The sequence below is a fragment of the Cetorhinus maximus genome, chromosome 14, assembly GCF_964194155.1.
Source record: "Cetorhinus maximus chromosome 14, sCetMax3.hap1.1, whole genome shotgun sequence".
Lineage (NCBI taxonomy): Eukaryota > Metazoa > Chordata > Chondrichthyes > Lamniformes > Cetorhinidae > Cetorhinus > Cetorhinus maximus.
In genome coordinates, this window is record NC_135892.1 from 37,466,226 (window position 1) to 37,488,102 (window position 21,877).

The 21,877-nt window shown below is 42.4% G+C and overlaps 1 protein-coding gene across 4 annotated transcripts in view; it reads left to right on the forward strand.

Moving 5' to 3' along the window:
* The window catches only part of LOC144689595 (zinc finger protein 292-like), a 263,203-nt gene that overhangs the window by 193,414 nt on the left and 47,912 nt on the right, over positions 1-21,877 (forward strand). For all 4 annotated transcript variants that reach the window (XM_078556806.1, XM_078556809.1, XM_078556808.1 and 1 more), the window contains one exon: positions 6,252-6,387. In XM_078556806.1, the coding sequence (XP_078412932.1) occupies positions 6,252-6,387 (136 nt within the window). The remainder of the gene's footprint in view (positions 1-6,251; positions 6,388-21,877) is intronic.

Consider the following 21,877-nt stretch of genomic DNA (forward strand, 5'->3'; position numbering starts at 1 on the left):
ACCATATTTATTTGGCTAATCCAGTTCAGTTTCTGGTCAATGATAACGCCCCAGGATGTCGATAGGAGCATGCCAGGAACAGCACTAGGCATACCTGAAAATGAAGTGTCAACCTGGTGAAGCTACAAAACAGGACCACTTGCATGCCAAACAGTGAAAGCAGCATGCAATATAGCTAAGTGATCCCACAAACAAAGGATCTGATCTAAGCTCTACAATCCTGCCACATCCAGTTGTGAATGGCGGTGGACAATTAACCTATTGGAGGAGGAAGCTCCACAAATATCCCCATTCTCAGTGATGGGGGAGGCCAGCACGAAGTGCAAAAAGGTAAGGCTGAAACATTTGCAATAATATTCAGCCAGAAGTGCCAAATGGATGATCCATCTTGGCCTCCTCCTTAGGTCCTCACCATCACAGAGGTGTCTTCAGCCAGCCATAGCCAATCTTCAGCCAATTCAGTTCACTCTGTGATGTCAAGAACCAGCTGAAGGCACTGGATACTGCAAATGCTATGGGCCCTGACAACATCCTGGCAATCATATTGAAGACTTGTCCATAACTAGCTGCGCCCTTAGCCGAACTGTTCCAGTACAGCTACAACACTGGCATCTATCCAGAAATGTAGAAAACTGCCTAGGTATATCCTGTCCACAAAATGCAGGACAAATCCAACCTGGCCCCGTTAGTCTACTCTTGATCATCAGCAAAGTAATGGAAGGTTGCTTAGCAATAACCTGCTCACTGCTCAGTTTGTGTTCCGCCAGGACCACTCAGCTCCTGACCTCATTACAGCCTTAGTCCAAGCATGAATAAAAGAGTTGAACTCCAGAGGTGAGGTTGACTGTCCTTGATACCAAGGCAGCATTTGACCAAGTGGCATCAAGAAGCCCTAGCAAAACTGGAATCAGTGGAAATCGGGGAAAATTCTCTGCTGGTGGGAGTCATACCTAGCACAAAGAAAGATGGTTGTGGTTGTTGGAGGTCAATCATCTCAGCCCCAGAATGTCGCTGCAGGAGTTCCTCAGGGTAGTGTCCTAGGCCCAACCATCTTCAGCTAGTTCACCTTCCCTCCATCGTGAGGTCAGAAGTGGGGATTTTCACTGATGATTGCAAAATGTTCACCATTCACGGCTCCTCAGATACTGAAGCAGCCCGTGTCCATTTGCAACAAGACCTGTACAGCATTCAGGTTTGGGCTGATGAGTGGCAAGTAACATTCATGCCACTCAAGTGCCAGGGAATAACCATCTCCAACAAGAGAATCCAACCATTGGACAAACCAACCAATGGCATTGCCATCACTGAATACCCCACTATCAACATCCTGGGGGTTACCATTGACCAGAAACTGAACTGCACCAGTCATATAAATACTGTGGCTACAAAAGCAGTTCAGATGCTAGGAATCCTGCAGCGAGTAACTCACCTCCTGACTCCCCAAGGTCTGTCCACCATCTACAAGGCGCAAATCAGAAGTGTGATGGAATGCTCGCCACTTACCTAGATGAGTGCAGCTCCAACAACACTCAAGAAGCGCAACACTATCCAGGACAAAGCAGCTCGCTTGATTGGCACTCCATCCTCCACCTTCAACATCCACTCTTTCCACCACCAAAACACAGTAGCAGCAGTGTGTACCCATCTGCAAGATACACTGCAGTAACTCATCAAGGCTCCTTTGACAGCACCTTCCAAACCCGTGACTTCTACCATCTAGAAGAACAAGGGCAGAAGATGGATGGAAACACCACAAGTTGCAAGTTCCTTTCGAAGCCACTCACCATGCTGACTTGGAACAATATTGCCGTTCCTTCACTGTTGCTGGGTCAAAATCCTGTAAGTCCCTCCCTAACAGCATCATGGGTGTACCTACACCACATGGACTGCAGCAGTTCAAGAAGGCAGCTCACCACCACCTTCTCAAGGGCAATTAGGGATGGGCAATAAATGCTGGCCTAGCCAGCGACACCCACATCCTGTGAAAGAATTTTAAAAATCTCCCACACTCAACAAATGAATCAGTGTTTCTCATTGATTTGGGATAAGCACTGAAGGTGGTGAGGAATGTATTCTGGGTGCAGGATTTCAATGTCCACCAGAGTGGCTAGGTAGCATTATTAGTGACAGACTGAACTCATGGCAGGTGATGAGAGAACCTACTGAAGGGAAAATCCCACTTGACCTCATCCTGACCAATCTTCCTGTCACAAATGCATCTATCCCTAACTTTTGGTAGGAGTTACCACTGCACAGTCCTTGTGGAGACAAGTCCTGTCTTTACACTCTGGGCACCCTCCATCGTGTTGTAAGGCACCACCAATGTGCTAAATGGATTCGGAATAGATCTGGCATCTCAAAACTGGGGCATCCATGATGTGCTGTGGACCATCAGCAACAGCGAAATCGTATTCAACTGCAATCTATAACTTCATGACTCAGCACATCCATCAAATCGGGGGACCAACCCTGAGGAGGGTAGGAGAGCTTGCCAGTTGCAGCACCAGGTGCACCAAAAATGAGGTGCCAACCTGGTGAAGTTACACCACATGGCTTCTGTCACAACTAAGAGCATAAAGATCTGGAGTCCTATGTCCAGTGGTGAATGATGGTGAATTAACCCCCTAACAGGAGGAGGAATCTCTCTTTAAACATCCCACCCTCAATGATGGCACACCCAGCACATCAGTGCAAAAGACTCAACCAGAAGTGCCAAGTGGATGATTCATCTAGCCGCCTCCTGAGCACCGCACAATTGCGTGCCTGTATTCAGCCAATTCACTTCATGTGATATTAAGAAATAGCTAAGCGCAGAGGATATAGCAATGACTGTGGGGCCCCAACAGCAAACCAGCTGTTGTGCGGAAGCTTGTATTCCAGAACAATGCACACCTCTAGCCATGTTGAATCTTTATGAAGCTCGGGTTAGGCCACAACTGGAATATTGTCAGTTCTGGTTGTCACGCTTTAGGAAAAGTGTGAGGGTCCTGGAAGTTGCAGAGATGATTTACCAGAATGGTTCCAGGATCGGGGATTTTAGTTTAAAGATATGGTTGGAGAAGCTGGGGTTGTTCTCCTTGAAGCAAGGAAATTGAGGGGAGATTTGCTAGCAGTGTGCAAGATTCTAGGAAACGTAGATTTAATGTTTTGTGCAAGATATATAGGAAGAATGTGAGGAAGAACTTTTTTACGGATCACGTGGTAGTGACCTGGAACTCGTCGCCCACGAGGATGGAATGGAGGCAACTGGTTTGCTTTGTAGAGACCCAGCATGGACTCTATGGACCGAATGGCCTCCAGTGCCATTAATGACTCTCTCTCTCTCTGACCTGAGTGCAGGTTTCACAGTACTCGATGTACTCAATGCCATCCAGGACGCTGCAATCCACTTAATTTGCACCCCATCCAAAGCTTTTCAATAGCACTTTCCAAATCTGTGAACTCTACCACCTAGGAGATTAAGGGCAGCAGGCACAATGGAACACCACCACCTGCAAGTTCCTATCTAAGTCACACCATCATGACCAATGTTCTCACTAAGTTGTGCATGTACATCATTGCACAGCAGCCTGGAAGGTACCATGATGGCCTTGGGTGGTGCTAAACACCACGTCTTTTATGGCCGTGCAAAAAAATTTAAAGGTATGGCACACTGAAAAACTGGCTGTGCACAACAAAACTTTACAGGGTAAAAGCAAAATACTGTGGATGGTGGTAATCTGAAGATGAGTCATACAGACTCAAAACATTAACTCTGTCTTTCTCTCCACAGATGCTGTTAGACCTGCTGAGTTTTTCCAGCATTTTCTGTTTTTGTTTCAAAACTTTACAGGGATTGCCTACCTAACTGTGAGTGTACCTGCATTGCACAAATTACAGTGGTTCATTTAGGAATAGGCAATAAATGTTGGCCTTGTCAATGACAGAGTGGGAGCAGCTGAGTGGTTCTGGCAGAGTACTGGCATGAATGCAACAGGCTGAATGACCTCCTTCTGTGCTGTAACTAGCCTATGATTCTATTCTGTGTGATGAATTTCTTGCACAACAGGTCATTATTACAAACACGTCATTATTACAAACACTGCACGCTTTTGGGAACTAATTGTCATGAAAGCAGTAAACCAAACAAGTTTGACTATTTGATATAGCAGGATGCATTTTCAGTAATGTTAGTCATGGGATCTACTTTTTAATCAAGATCCATCTACAGAAATTGTTAATCATGAGTTTTTTTTCTGTTAAGAAAAGTAAAACTGAAACTTTTTTTTGAAGACTTTCATTGGAAACATGATTTTGGTTTTCAGGAAGTTAGACCAAAACAATTTTACTGGCAGCTAGCAATGTAAACTAATTATATATCCTCAAATGATGAGCACCGTGAACATGGATGGTCTTGTGCATATATTAAGGTGTCAACAGCTTTTAAGTCTGAGGTGTGTGACATTTCTGCATAAAAAAACTAAGTTTAAAAAAAAGGACTGGTTAATCAAGGAATTATGGCAACCTTGGGAAGTACAATTCAAAAACCTTCTTTCACTTTGATCATTTTTTACAGTTTTCATTTTCATAAAACCATAGGCCGTTCAGCCTGTTGTGTCTATGCTAGCTCTTTGAAAGAACAATCATGCTTTGTTCCACATCTATGCTTGTTGTCTATTATTGCTATAAACTCATCTTCAAGTGCCTGTCCAACTCTCTATTAAAATAATTTTGGAATCAACTTCCACCGCCTTTACAGGTAAAACATTCCAGATCACTACACCTCAGTGAAAAAGGTTTCTCCTCCTCTCTGAAACTTATCAATGACTTTTAATCCATGATCTCTAGTTATTGATTCACTAGAGGGAATGGCCCAGATCAACTGATGGAAATAGTGCCGAATATTCAGACATTTGCTGCTGTTACCTGTCAGGACATAGAGGAAGTCCTGAGCCACACACATGCGTGATACTCAGCCGGGGAATTCAAGCTTTCAGTGAGCAGAGACACAATGCCTGGAACCCTGCATGGATGCTTCCCACACTGACCCGCCTTTGTAGACTTGGGCTCTATGCCCTGAACTTGCCTAGAAATTTACTCCAGCATACTCTTGCCTGTAATCAGACGTAGGACCTAAGTTGAAAGTGATGAACGTCAGATGATGTATTGGGAAGGCCTCAAATATATTTAAAAGTAAACTTGCTGAACAATTGACACCCTGCTCTTCCACCCTCCATGCAATCTTCCACCACCCCACTTGTACACAACTCACTTGTCCAATGCTAATACCTTCTGTATTAAGGAGATATCAATGTACTTAGAGCCATAATGGATTTGGGAGCAGCTGCAACCACTTCTAATCCATTGGGTAAACACTAATATTAAAAAAAATCAACGCAGTCAGATACCTAATGTACTTAACCATTTATTTAATTCTAAGTACTTTTTCAATTCATGTCAAGACTTTTCCATGTTTACTTATGTTAAATTAAAGGTTATATAAACTTATAAAAGCAAATAAGAGGATTTGAAAGCTTAAAATATATTTTTTAAAAAGCTTAAGAACTTTATAAAACATAACACCACAAGCCTACTGGACCTTATGGGGTGTTACTCCACTGCTGACATGAAAGGGGGTGTGGTCTCACTTCTTCTGCATCATGCTACTACCCCTCTTGGGGTATTCTTCACTGATGGCTGCATCCTGCAGCTGGGACAGAGAGTCCCTAAAGCTCCAGCTCAAAAAAGTAAGGCCGCAGTTTTGATCGCAGTCAGTGGCGTGCACCACAGCGTTTTTTCTCTGTCAAAACCTCCTCATGTTGAAAATTTCCATTGGATTCCCTCTTAACTTTGTGTTCCAGGGAAAACACTGTCCTAATCTTTTCAACATTACATTACTGAAGTCCTCCATCAATATTAACATCCTGTTGAACCTCCTCTGTACCTTTTCTAATGCCTTTACATTTTACAGAAGCGTGGTGCCCAGAATGGCCCACGTACTCTAGATGAGGCCTAACCAGTGATTTATAAAGGTGCAGCATGATCTTTTTGCTTTTGTATTCTATTCCTTTATCTGAAAACCCAAGTAACCCACATACTTTTTAGCCACATTGTCACCTTCAAGGGTATATGTTTCCTCCTTTATGTATACATACTTCTGTTGCCCTGAAAAATGGAGTTAGCCTACATGAACTTGATAGGCCCAATGGTTTCTTTTATGCCATAATGACCTTGTGCAGAATAAAGTTAAATATTATGAATTGTTTTTGCAGGCAGCCCATAAAGTACTATCAGAATATGGGAACCCAGAACTTCAAATGCTGGCTGTACTTGCCCAGGAGGGGAGGGTATGGAGGAGCTCTGTACTTGACAGCATTTTCTCCCAGCAGCCATTGGAACAGGATAAAGGTAGGATATCGATAAAATAAACCTTGTCGATAATCTTAATTTGTTCCATGTCTTTCTAATTTGTTTGATTTGTGATGTGGTTTGTTTGGTTAAAAATGATTAGTTTGCCATCAAATGGTTTACTTTTGACAACTGAGCAATATTTGTAGTGTTTTTCTTTGTGCCCACCAGGTAAGGAAAATAAAATACACCTTGCTTTGATCATCCAGTGTTGGAAGTTGAGTGTTTGCAAGCAAGGTACCTGAACCACAGGAATTTTACATGCAGGCAACATGAGGGCAAATAGTATATTAGCTGTTACTACCCAGTACCCACTCCTCCCATGCCAGTCTTTGAGCCACGTATTCATCTCTCATAAAATTAGAGAGACGAATACGTGGCTCAAAGACTGGTGTGGGCGAAGTGGGTTCCGGTTTGTGGGGCACTGGCACCAGTACTGGGGAAAGTGGGGGCTGTACCATTGGGCCAGTCTACACCTGAACTGTGCTGAGACCAGTGTTCTTGCAAACCGCATAACTAAGGCATAACTTTTAAGCTAAATAGTGGGGACAAGGGATCAAATGTGGAAAGATGTGGTATATCAAAGAATAGAGACAAGGTAAGAGAGAAAAATAGTAATGTGGAAAATGAGGTTCAGAGAATGGCAGGAACGGACAGAGAGAAAAAATCTAAGAATGCACTAACAATCAAGACTGGATGTTACAAAGGCAACAAAAAGTCAAAACTAAAGGCTCGATATCTACACATAATATTCATAACAAACGAATTGAAAGCACACATTGAAGTAAATAAATATGATCTGATAATAATTACAGAGACGTGGCTGCAGGGTGATCAGGATTCGGTCCTGAATATTGAGGGGTATATGACATTCAAGAAGAATAGGAAGCTAGGTAAAGCTGGAGGGATAGCACTGTTAATCAAGAATGGCATTTGTGCAATAGTTAGGGATGACCTTGGTTCAGGATCAGGATGGAGAATCAGTTTGTTTGGAGATGAGAAATAGTAAGGGAAAGAAGTCACAAGTAGGAGTGGCCTACAGGCCCCCCAACAGTAACCACAATGTAGGACAAAGTATACAAGAAGAAATATTGGGTCCTTGTGATAAAAGGATGGCAATAGTCATGGGTGATTTTAATCTACATAAAAACTAGAAAAATCAGATTGGCAGTATTGGCCCGGATGAAGAGTTCATAGAATGCTTTTGACAGTTTCTTAGAGCAGTACGTTCTGGAACCAACCAGAGAGCAAGTTATATTAGACTTGGTATTGTGTAATGTGACAGGATTAATTAATGACCTCAGAGTAAAGGCACCCCTTGGTAGTAGCAACCACAATGTGATTGAATTTTACATCCAGTTTGAAAGGGAGAAGAATGGGTCTAAGACTAGTATTTTAAACTTAAATAAGGACAACTATGTGGGCATTAAAGCTGAGCTAGCTGAAGTAAACTGGGATACTAGGCTAAGGGATAGATTAATAGAGAAACAGTGGCAGACATTAAAGGGGTTATTTCAGAATACTCAGAATAAGTATATTCCTACCATAAAGAAAAATTCTAAAGGGAGGACCCACCATCTGTGGTTAATTAAAGAAGTTAGGGAAAGCATCATACTTGAGGAAAAGGCATATAACTGCAAAGATGAGTGGCAGGTCAGATGGATTGGTCAGAATATAAAGAACGGCAGAGAATGACTATAAGGTTAATCAGGAGAAAGAAATTAGAGTATGAGAGGAAACAAACTAGAAATGTAAACACAGTTAGCAAGAGTTTCTCCAGGTATTTAAAAACAAAAAGAGTAAGTAAAGTGAGTGTTGGTCCTCTAGAGAGTGAGAATGGGGAGGCAATAGTAGATAATGAAATGGCGGATGAAATGAACAAATATTTGCTCCTGTTTTCAATAGAGGATACAAAAAGCATTCCTGTAATAGTTGTAAATCAGGAGGTGGAAGGGTGAGAGGAACTTCGTGAAATTACAATCACTAGTGAAGTGGTACTGAGCAAACTGATGGACCTGCGGGACTGACAAGTCTCTGGGTCCAGATGTACTTCATCCTAGAGTCTTAAAAGAGGTAGCTAATGAGGTAGTAGATGCTTTGGTGTTAATTTTCCAAAATTCCCTAGATTCTGGAAAGGTTCCATTAGACTGGAAAGTAGCAAATATAACCCCTCTATTCAAGAAGCGAGGGAGGCAGGAAACTATAGGCCAGTTAGCTTGATGTCTGTTGTGGGGAAGGTGTTAGAATCGAACATTAAAGAGATTATAGCTGAGCACTTAGAAAAGCTCACGGTAATTGGGAAGAGTGAGCATGGTTTTGTGAAAGGGAAATCATGTTTAACCAATTTATTGGAGTTCTTTGAAGGAGTAATATGTGCTGTGGATAATGGGGAGCCTGTATACGTACTGTACTAGAATTTCCAGAAGGCATTTGATAAGGTGCCACATCAAAGGTTATTGCAGAAAATAAAAGCTCATGGTGTAGGGGCAATGTATTAGCATGGATAAAAGATCGACTGGCTGCCAGGAAACAGTGAGTGTGTATAAATGGCGGGATGTGACGAGTAGAGTCCCGCAGGGGTCTCTACTGGGGCCTCAAATTTTTACAAATTACATCAATGACTTAGATGAGGGGAGGGAAAGCATAGTAGCTAAATTCAGGTGACACAAAGATAGGTAGGGAAGTAGGGGTTGTGAAGAAGACATGAGTTTGCAGATGGATATAGATAGGTTGAGTAAATGGGCAAAAATCTGGCAGATGGAGTATAATGTGCAGTTCACTTCGGCAGGAAGAATAAAAGAGCAGAGTATTACTTAAACGGAGAATGACTGCAGAAGTCAGAGTCGCAGAAGGATCTAGGTGTTCTAGTGCATGAGTCGCAAAAGGTTACTATGCAGGTACAGCACATAATCAAGAAGGCTAATGGAATGCTATCCTTTATTACGAGAGGAATTGAACATAAAGGTAAGGACGTTATGCTTCAGTTATACAGGGCATTGGTGAGACCACATCTCAGATACTGTGTGCAATTTTGGTCTTATTTAAGGAAGGATGTAAATGTGTTGGAGATGGTTCAGAGGAGGTTTATTAGATTGATACCTGGAATGAGTATGTCTCATGAGGATCGGCTGGTCTTGTTTTCACTGGAGTTTATAAAGAGTGAGGGATGACTTGATTGAAGTAGATAAGATCCTGAATGGCCTTGACAAGGCGAATGTGGAAATGACTCTTGTGGGTGTCCAGAATTAGGGGACACTGTTTTAAAATTAGGGGTCGCCCTTATAAGACAGAGATGAGGAGAAATTTTTTTTTCACAGAGGGTTGTACAACTTTATAACATTCTGCCTCAGAAGGCGGCCTAGGCAGGATCATTGAATATTTTTAAGGCCAAGGTAGGTAGATTCTTGTTAGGCAAGGGAATCAAAGGTTATCGGGGTTAGATGGGAATGTGGAATTCAAAATACAAACAGATCAGCCATTATCTTATTGAATGACAGAGCAGGCTCGAGGGGTCAAATGGCCTACTCCTATTTCATATATTCGTATGAGGTATAAGAGTAAAGAAGTCTTACTGGAATTATTGGTGATGTCATACATGGAGTGTATATAGCTTTGCTCTCCTTACACAAGGAAAGACATACTTGCCCTAGAAGGACTGCAACAAAGGTTCAATAGACTGGTTCCTGGAATAAGGGGATTGTCCCATGGGGAAAAATTGGATGGAACCATAGAACACTACAGCACAGAAAACAGGCCATTCGGCCCTTCTAGTCTGTGCCAAAATATTATTCCGCTAGTCCCATTGACCTGCACCTAGTCCATAACCCTCCAGACCTCTCCCATCCATGTATCTATCTAATTTATTCTTAAAACTTAAGAGTGAGCCCGCATTTACCACGTCAGATGGTAGCTCGTTCCACACACTCTCACTCTCTGAGTGAAGAAGTTCCCCCTAATGTTCCCCCTAAACCTTTCCCCTTTCACCCTAAAGCCATGTCCTCTCGTGTTTATTTCTCCTAATCTAAGTGGAAAGAGCCTACTCGCATTTACTCTGTCTATACCCCTCACAATTTTGTAAACTTCTATCAAATATCCCCTCATTCTTCTACGCTCCAAGGAATAAAGTCCTAATCTGTTTAATCTTTCCCTGTAACTCAACTCCTTAAGACCCGGCAACATCCTAGTAAATCTTCTCTGCGCTCTCTCAATCTTACTGATATCCTTCCTGTAGTTAGGCGACCAGAACTGCACACAATACTCCAAAGTTGGCCTCACCAATGTCTTATACAACCTCACCATAACATCCCAACTCCTATACTCAATACTTTGATTTATGAAGGCCAGTATGCCTAAAGCTTTCTTTACAACCTTGTCTACCTGTGACGCCACTTTCAGGGAATTATGTATCTGAACTCCCAGATCCCTTTGTTCCTCCGCACTCCTCAGTGCCCTACCATTTACTGTGTATGTCCTACCTTGGTTTGACCTTCCAAAATGTAACACCTCACACTTTTCCGCATTAAATTCCATCTGCCATTTTCTGGCCCATTTTTCCAGTTGGTCCAGATCTCTCTGCAAGCTTTGAAAGCCTTCCTCACTGTCCACAACGCCTCCAATCTTAGTGTCATCAGCACCCCTCGGAAGTAACAACATGCTGACTCCCTGGGGATTGCCCGGGAAGTTTGAACTCCCAACAGGCAATTTTCATACTCCCTGGGACCCTCCGCAAAAGTCTCCAACTCTGAGTTAAGAGTTAGAGACTTTGGACTGTTCTGTGTGTCTCAACTGAATAGTCTCCCAGGGAATGTTAGGCAGAAATATCCTAGTCTAACTCCTGGCTATCTTTACAAATGACCTCCCAATCACAATTACTGACCGCCTGACTACCTGATCCACCCGACTACACCCCCACCTGATCTTACTAGCCCCCCTCCGACCTGACAGCCCCTCCCTGACCCACCTGCCACCCTCTACCCTACCAACTTTCTTACATACCACATTGCTCATCCTACTCACCTGCCTACCCTAGCCATCTGACCACCTCACCTACCTGCCATCCTACCCACTTAACCTCACCCATCTACGCACACTACCATCCTCACCCACATCCATTCATCCATCCATCCATTCACTCATTCATCCATCCATCCATCCATTCACTCATTCATCCATCCATCCATCCATCCATCCATCCATCCATTCACTCATTCATCCATCCATCCATCCATCCATTCACTCATTCATCCATCCATCCATCCATTCACTCATCCTTCCATCCATTCACTCATTCATCCATCCATCCATCCATTCACTCATTCATCCATCCATCCACTCATTCATCCATCCATCCAAACATTTACTCATTCATCCATCCATCCATCCATTCACTCATTCATCCATCCATCCATTCACTCATTCATCCATCCATTCATCCATCCACTCACTCATTCATCCATCCATCCATTCACTCATTCATCCATCCATCCATTCACTCATTCATCCATCCATTCACTCATTCATCCATCCATCCATCCATCTACTCATTCATCCATCCATCCATCCATCTACTCATTCATCCATCCATTCACTCATTCATCCATCCATTCACTCATTCATCCATTCACTCATTCATCCATCCATTCACTCATTCATCCATCCATCCATTCGCTCATTCATCCATCCATTCACTCATTCATCCATCCATCCACTCATTCATCCATCCATCCACTCATTCATCCATCCACCCATCCACTCATTCATCCATCCATCCATCCATCCACTCATTCATCCATCCATCCACTCATTCATCCATCCATCCATCCATCCACTCATTCATCCATCCATCCATCCATCCACTCATTCATCCATCCATCCATTCATTCATTCACTCATCCATCCATCCATCCACTCATTCATCCATCCACCCATCCACTCATTCATCCATCCATCCACACATTCACCCATCCATCCATCCATCCATCCATCCACTCATTCATCCATCCATCCATCCACTCATTCATCCATCCATCCACTCATTCATCCATCCATCCACTCATTCATCCATCCATCCACTCATTCATCCATCCATCCACTCATTCATCCATTCATCCATCCATCCACTCATTCATCCATCCATCCATCCACTCATTCACCCATCCACTCATTCATCCATCCATCCATCCACTCATCCATCCATCCATCCATCCACTCATCCATCCATCCATCCATCCATCCATCCATCCATCCACTCATTCATCCATCCATCCATCCACTCATTCATCCATCCATCCACTCATTCATCCATCCATCCATCTCCTCACTCAAACTCTGTCCCTCACTCACCCACTCTCTCCCTCACTCACCCACTCTCTCCCTCACTCAACCACTCTCTCCCTCACTCACCCACTCTCTCTCCCACTCACCCACTCTCTCCCTCACTCACCCACTCTCTCACCACCCGCCCGCTTATTCTTGCTACCAAATGCACTACCTCACACTTAGCATATTAAATATATATAATTTGCCAATTGCATGCCTATTATGCAAGTTTATTAATATCTTCTTTGTAGTGGTCTTTCTCAGTATTTACCCCACAATTGGGTATCATCTGCAAATTTTGAAGTTGTACTTCCAGTTACTGAGTCCAGTTCGTTTATGCAAATAGTGAACAGTGGTCCCAGGACTGATCTTTATGGAGCACCACATCTGAGTAACTGCCCTTTTCTCCACTTTCTGTCCATTCTGCCACATGTCCCCTGACTCCACATGTTCTGGCCTTAGTAATGAGTCTACTATGTGGGTATTCTGTTGAAGCCTTTGAACAATCCAAATATATACAATCTGTTGCATTCCCTTGCCTACTCTTTACTGGATTCTTTGAAGAAATAACAAAGTTGGTCAAGCATGGTATTCCTTTTTGAAATCCATACCGACTGCTCCATTTTTGGTTTCTAGATGTTTTTCAGTTACTTTTGAGTAAAGATACCATTATCTTTCCTATCACTGAGGTTAAGCTAACTGCTCTATTGCTTTTTACACTTGTTCTGTCTCCCTTTTTCAATCTAGGAATCATTTTAATCCTCTGGCACTATTTTCTTTTTTTATATCTGTATGTGTGTATATTTATTATATATATAATATTTTTATTTATATATAAATTTATATATTTTTATACATTTTTTATTTATATAGTGCCTATGCTATCTACTCTCGTTTCTTCTAATATATGTGGATGCAAGCTGTCCAGACCAGAGGTTTTATCATTTAAGTTTGATTACTTTATCAGCTTTTCTATTTTAAATGGCTTATATTGTCATGATCCTTGGCCAGACCCAGGACGTGGGGGGGAGATCCAGTTAAGGACCAATAACGTCTTGTTTAAAGTAGATAAGGTTTGCAATTCAAGACGCTTACTAAATGGATAAAGCCACAAGATTCCACGGGTTTTGAACAAACAAAAGTAAACTCTACTTTCCAAGTTCAGAATGATAGAACAATTTTCAATATCTATCTTGTCCTCTAACATTCAGGGTGAGTATGAGTTATATGTGAAATAACAGGTAAACTGTGGTCAGACACACCACATTGCACAATAGATGACAGGTGCGACCAAAAGAGATTCCATGGATTCCTGAACAACCCACCCAGATGTTTGTCACATTGTGAGCCAACCAATCTCACTGAAACTTAGTCTTTCTCATGAGGGTTTCCAATCTCCACATTTGAAGATTTTGCCTTGGAATCTTCTTCAAAAGTTGCTCCCACTTGGACATTTTCAACTTTGACCCACCTCACAGGGTTTCAATCTCACCTTCTGAGATTCTTTTCCCCTGGATCCCAGAGGACACTCGAGTTTCACCCTCCATGCACAATCTCAAATCATCAGCCATGCCAAGCAGAACACCACTGCTCCAAAGGAGTATCTTTGCCCCAATGGCCCGCAGCACAGCGTCACCAACTGCCTTCTCAGACCTTCAGGACTCCTCTCGTATCCACTTTGCCTAAAATCTGCTCCCTGCATCTTGTTCTTGAATTCGGAGCCTATTACTCTTATCCTTTCTTTAACTCTGCTTACAGGAACCTATTCCTGTCCCTTGGTTTAGTCCCTTACCTAGGACTTCTTTTTGGGACCTCGTCCTGTTCTCCCTTGTTTGGAACCTTAACCCTGCCCTGCTCCCTGGGACACACTCACTACAATGGCACTCCATATCAGGTCATCTGACCTGCATTTTTGAGCCGTTGCTTTTCTCCTACACAGGTGCGCATGGCCAGTCCCTGGTTTGAAGAGCGTAAAAAACTTAAACTGCACATGTGCAGCCTTTTCCTGGCCAGCACATGCACAGGCAGCCCAAGGTTCATCGGGAACTAGAGTTCCCGAGCTATGAACTAAAGAAAGTAAGTCTTTGAGTTTATTAACAATATCAATTTTGATCTGCTTTCATGTCATGTCCATCATGTTTCCTGGTAATTATTGAGATAAAATAATTAATTAATACTCCTGCCATTTCACTATCATTATTTGAGTTCATCTTATAAATGCCTGAGTGATGATATTCTTACCCTGATTTTTCTTTTATTTATTTTAATAATTAGCCATTTAATTTCATAGTGCTTTTTTAAAAAAGCAAACTTCTTTCCTAACCTCTTAGTATTCCCTTTTGTCATCATCTCCTTTGTTTATGTACTTGGAGTATGCCCTTTACATTAGTTTCGATTTTACCTTTATCCCTTAATTCATCTGTGGTTTCATTATTGGCTAGTTTGTTCCTGCTTTTAAGCAGAATGTATTTCTCGATCACCTTTTTAAATATTCTCCATTTCTGTTTTATCTGTTTTTTTGGTTTATTTTGTTCTTTCCATTCTCACCCACTCAGTTAGCTTTTTTACCAACCTATTATGTTGTTTTATATTTGTGCCTCAAAATTTATCTTAAACCTTACTATGTTGTGATTGCTATTACCTAGACGTGCTCCCTGGCTTACCTCTCATCAATTGTTCATTTCCCATTGCTAGATCCAACAGTGATTCCTTTCTTACATAGTGGGTAAGAAAAGTTCTGTGCACACACTGTAAAGGCTCAATTTTCCCTTTCCCTTTATCCCTTTCCCAACTTCTTGCCAGTTTAATTAGGAGTGGTTGAACGCTCCCATGATTATTCTATGTACTTTACTCATAGCATAGATCTGCTTATATATTGCTCCCTTCACTCCATCTCACTATTAGCTGACCTGTCAAATACCCCTATTTTACACCAGTTACTACATTTCATTGGTTGTTAAGTACGTCCATGAGGCATCCTAAAGACAGCACCTCCGATGGTGTACCCCTCCCCATACTGCACTGATGTGCCGGTCCTAGATTCTGTGTCACGTGTCTCTACAACTGTATCAAATTTTCCTTTTTTTAATCAACCAGTGAAGACATTACACACTATCTTCTGCTCACATTACACACTACACTTGATTTCATACCAAATGAGTGGTAAAGGTTTGATCACCGATCCTAGGAACTCACAACTGTCCTGGTGGAATATTATTGCTGCTTATAGTGGAAAAGTTTTATTGGTCCTCGGAAGAAACAGCATAATATTGGTCTTTTCATCTGCCGCTTTTGTATATAAAAACATTTGCAATCCGGAGAAATTAGGGCATGTTGAAATAGCACCTTAGAGTTCAAAATTGCAATATTAACAGTGTTAGATGGTCTCAATAAAAGTCTCACATCACTAACAATGTTCAAGGTTACCTCAGAAGATACAAAAATACCAGCATCTCAAGAAACTGCATGGTATTACACCACACTCAAAAACGGCAAAATATTATGCTATGCAGAATCTACCTCAAGTGCAGTATTACACTGCGTGAATGGTAATGTCTTTCATAAATAAAACGGTGAAATCAAAAATATTTTAGAATAATTGAAAGTGATGAAGCTATAACGTGATCAGAAAACTTAAATGTCACAAACTCCATGGCATCTTAGCACATGTTCTATTCTGGAATTAGAAGTCCAATGATGACCATGAAACCATGTTCAATTGTCGTAAAAACCCATCTGGTTCACTAACATCCTTTAGGGAAGGAAATCTACCATCCTTACCTGGTTTGGCCTACATGTGACTTTAGATCCACGGCAATCTGGTTGACTCTGAAATGGCCTGACAAGCCACTCAGTTGTATCAACCGCTAGAAAGTCAGTAAGGAATGAAACCAGCTGGACCATCCCGCATCGACCTAGACACTGGAAATCACAACGGCAAACTCAGTCCTGTCAACCCTGCAAAGTCGGCCTTACTAACTTCTGGGGGCATGTGCCAAAATTGGGTGAACTGTCTCATAACTAGTCAAGCACCAGCCTGACATAGTCACACTTTCAGCATTGAACCTTACAGATAATGTCCCAGACACCACCATCTGCATCCCTGGGCATGCCCTCTCCTTCACTGTCGTTGGGTCAAAACCCTGGAACTCCCTCCCTACACCACAGGGACTGCAGCGGTTCAAGAAGGCAGCTCACTACCATCTTCTCAAGGGCAATTAGAAATGGGTAATAAAAGCTGGCCTAGCCAACAAAGCCAATGAATTTTTTTAAAAATCTGCTTTTAGTTGAGCACAGCCTATTTTCAGCAAATCAGATCTCTCCGAAAAAATACCACACCCTGGAAACATCATTCAGGCCGTGGATGCATTTGGATCTGAAATGCACTATCTGAAGGTGTGGTGGAGGCAGATACAATTGGGGCTTTGAAAACGGAATTGAAAAAGCACCTGAAGAGCGAAAATTGCTGGAATATAGGGGAAGGATGTGGGAGTCTGACGAACTGAGTTGCTATTGCAGAGAGCTGGCACAGACACAGCTTTCCAAATGACCACCTTTTGTGCTGTAACTATTCTATGGTCTATGATTTATTTAGTTTCTATAATGTTCTTTATACACCTGTCTCTTTTGGCAGTTTCAGAAACACATTTCTCTGAAAAATATCACCTTGCAGAAATGTGGTTTTTATGTTAATTGATCTACACTCCCCTGAATGTGTGGCCAAAAGAGCTAAAAGATTTTCAAGGTTACTTTCCCAGCTGTGAGAAAGTCCACTCTATAATCTATAAAACCTACTCTTCAAAACTAGCCACATTTTAGCCTTACAAATCCTATCTTCTTGGATTTTTTCAGTACACATCCATCTATGCGACAAGGCTGGTCGATCCTTATCTGGTACCTCAGGATAAACTCCAAATTCTCTCCAACTATCTGTCTCCCTTTGTTTTGCTTCTCATTAGTTTATCCTCAAGTTTATTGGCAGTCTCCAAAACTTCTCAGTTATGAGGATTTCTGCTTCTAGCTCTGACCTGAGACTCTTCTATGCTTTCGTTGCATTGTCTGATCTATTCAAGCTACAGCCTCTACTTGCACTTTTATGCCTGTAGGCACTATGACTGTGAGATCGCTCTCTTGCACAATTGGAGACTCTACAGTACATTTTCTGATGCAAGAGTCACCTCCAGACCCACTATTTAGTGTTTCCACTGTACTTTCTCACTCTCCACTCTTTCATCCATTGTGACCTAGCTTCTGGTTACCATCCTGAGCATTCAAACAACATTGCCAGTAGCTTTTCTTGCACATCCCACAATTGTTGCTTTCCTCCATTCACAAGACCCCTCTGGTTGATATGTCACCCGTGTACCTACTCTTGAGCAATTGGCCTTTGGCTGTGGTGGCTCTGTCCTGTGTGTCACGATCACTTACATTACCACTATCCGCCCTTGCTCTCCAGTATTCTGTTCCTCAGGTGGCTCTTCACAAAAGATTGTCCCTGTCTCTGCTTTGGGTGGTTTGGTGTATAATACTTTGAATCATACCTAAAGCACCTCTAAGTTGTAATTTAATCTCCCCTACCGTTTAACCCATCTCTCACCTTCCCTTTTTGCTCCACCTGACCTTTTCCCTTTTTCAACACCATAAAACCCATCACATTTCTGCCTCTCTTAAGTTCCAAAGAATCATATTGCACTTGAAACATCAACTCTGTTTCTCCCTCCACAGCTGCTGCCAGACCTGCTGAGTTTTTCCAGCACTTTTTTTTATTTCAGAACTCCAGCATCCATAGTATTTTGCATTTATTTGACTAATCTAATGTTGCCCTGGTCAGCCTCCCATTTATCATAAATTTCCAAAACCTCACTGCCACTATTCCTGTCGGCCCATCATCCCTGCTTCTGCTGATCTATATTGACTTCAAATTCTTCAGTGCCTCAGATTTGAAATTCTCATTCTTGTGTTTAACTTGACAATGTCCATGAACTGCCTCTCTGTGACTACCTATAATCATTCCACTTTCTCTTCCTAATTCCCCCTCCCCTGAGATCTTTTGCTCTAGCCTCTTTTGCATCACCCCTCTTCATTCCACCATTGGCAAGGTGCTTTTAGCTGCCTAGACTCTATTATACGGAATTCCATGTGGAACCCCTCCACTTCTCCACCTCCTCACTAGTATCATTTGTGGTCAGTTGATAGCACTCTTGCCCCTGAATCAGAAAGCTCTGGGCTCAAGTCCCACTCCAGGGCCTGAGCACAAAAATCTAGGCTGGCACTCCAGCGTAGTACTGAAGGAGTGCTGCACTATTGGATGAGACATTAAACCAAGGACCCTTCTGCCCTCAGGTGGACACAAAGATCCCATGGCAATATTGCTGGCCAATACTTACCCCTCAATCAATATCACAAAAACGGATTATCTGGTCATTATCACATTGCTTATTGTGGGACCTTGCTGTGTGCAAATTGGTTGCTAGTTTCCTACATGATAACAGTGACTGCATGTCAAAAGTGTTTAATTGGCACTGAAATGCTTTGATGCATGTAATGGTTGAGAAGGGCATTAAATAAATGCATGTCTACCTTTTTGTCTTTAAAACCAATGACTTTGACAGTTTTTGGAAGCTGCTTCTAATCTTTTGATAAAAGCAAAATACTGCGGATGCTGGAAATCTGAAACAAAAACAAAAATAGCTGGAAAAACTCAGCAGGTCTGACAGCATCAGTGGAGAGGAATATAGTTAATGTTTCAAATCCGCATGACTCTTCATTAGAAGAGTCTCATCCAATAGTTCTGATGAAGAGTCATATGGACTCGAAACGTTAACTGTATTCCTCTCCGCAGATGCTGTCAGACCTGCTGAATTTTTCCAGCTATTTTTGTTTTTGGTTCTAATCTTTTGATCTTGGTTTGTCCTCTATTTCCTTCGTCTCTGAAGTCCCTTGGGACAATTTTTGGTAAGTTAAACATGCTTTAAGTACAAGTTGTCATCATCATCATCTATAGGCCCAAGCAAATGTTGGTAAATCACCACAGATGTCATGGGTATCACAGGCAGAGGGAAATTAGTGAATGAAAATCATGGAGAATGGCCAAGTCTTAAAAGAATACTTATACCACATCCTTTTCCAGTTGTACATCTGCCACATTGCCTTTGAAGGTGTCACACCTTTAAAAGTGTGACATTCAAGATATCATGCCTCATAGACATCTACAGCACAGAAGGAGGCCATTCGGCATATCGTGTCCGCATTGGTCAACAACAATCTGACTACACTAATCCCATTTTCCAGCGCTTGGCCCACAGCCCTGGAAGTTATGGCAACGCCAGTGAATATCTAAATACTTCTTAAATGTTACGAGAGTTTCTGACTCAACCACCCCTTCAGGCAGTGAGTTCCAGACTCCCACTACCCTCTGGGTGAAAAATTTCTCCCCAACTCCCTTCTTAGCCTTCTATCTCTTATCTTAAATCTATGTCCCCTGGTTATTGACCCCTCGACCAATGGAAAAAGTGCTTTCCTATCCACCCTATCTATGCCCCTCATAATCTTATACACCTCTATCAGGTCCCCTCTCAACCTTCGTTGCTCCAAGGAAAACAACCACAGCCTACCCAATCTTTCCTCATAGCTCAGACCCTCCAGCCCAGGCAGCATCCTGGTGAATCTCCTCTGCACCCTCTCCAGTGTAATCACATCCTTCCTATAATGTGGTGACCAGGACTGCATACAGTACTCCAGTTGTGGCCTAACCAGTATTTTATACAGTTCCAGCATAACCTCCTTGCTCTTGTATTCTATGCTTTGGCTAATAAAGGTCCCATATGCCTTCTTAACCACCTTATCTACTTGCCCTGCTACCTTCAGGGATCTGTGGATATGCACACCAAGGTCCCTCTTATCTTCAGGACTTTCAAGAGTCCTACCATTCATAGTGTAACCCCTTGCCTTGTTAGCCCTCCCCAAGTGCATTACCTCACACTTTTCCGGGTTGAATTCCATTTGCCACAGCTCTGCCCACCTGACCAGTCCATTGATATCCTCCTGTAGTTTACAGCTATCCTCCTCATTACTTACCACCCTACCAATTTTCGTGTCATCTGCGAACTTTTTGAACATACCCCCTACTTTTAAGTCCAAATCATTTATGTACACCACAAACAGCAAGGCCCCCAACACCAAGCCCTGCAAAACTCCATTGGAAACGGACTTCCAGCCACAGAAGCATCCCTCTACCATCACCCTCTGCTTCCTGTCTCTCAGCCAGTTTTGGATCCAATGTGCCACTTTGCCTTGGATCCCATGGCTCTTACTTTCTTGACCAGTGTGCCATGAGGGACCTTATCAAAAGCTTTGCTAAAGTCCATGGAGACCACATCAAATGCATTATCCTCATCAACACTCCTGGTTACCTCCTTAAAAAAATTTGATTAGATTTGTCAAACACAACCTCCCCTTAACAAATTATGCTGACTATCCCTGATTAATCTGTGTCTCTCCAAGTTCAGATATATTCTGTCCCTCAGAATTCTTTCCAGTAGCTTCCCCACCACCAAGATTAGATTGACTGGCCTGTAATTTCCTGGTCTATTCCTTCCTCCTGTTTTTAATAATGGGACGACGTTAACAGTGCTCCAGTCCTCTGGCACCTCAACCTGTGGCCAGAGAGGATTTGAAAATTACTGCCAGGGTCCCTGATACCTCTTCCCTTGTTTCCCTCAACAGCCTGGGATATATCTCAACTGGGCCTGCGGATTTATCCACTTTTAAGGCTGCTAAACCCGCTAGTACCTCCTCTCTCTCTCTCTGTTAATTCCCTCTAATATTTCACAGTCCTCCACCCCGATGTCTATATCAGCGTCGTCATTTTCCATTGTGAAGGTGAAGCAAAGTATTCATTGAGGACTGCGCCCACCTCTTTCGGATCCACACACAGATTACCTCTATGGTCCCTAATTGGCCCTACTCGTTCCCTAGTTATTCTCTTGCTCTTTATATATTTTAAAAATTCCTTTGGGTTTTCCTTTGTTTGCCCATCTGACTTTTCCAGTCTATATGTAGATTAAAATCTCCCAGGATTATCACTGTGCCTTTCTGACAAACAGAACTAATTGCATGCCAAACAGCGCAAGCAAAAAGTGATAGACAGAGCTAAGCGATCCCACAACCAATG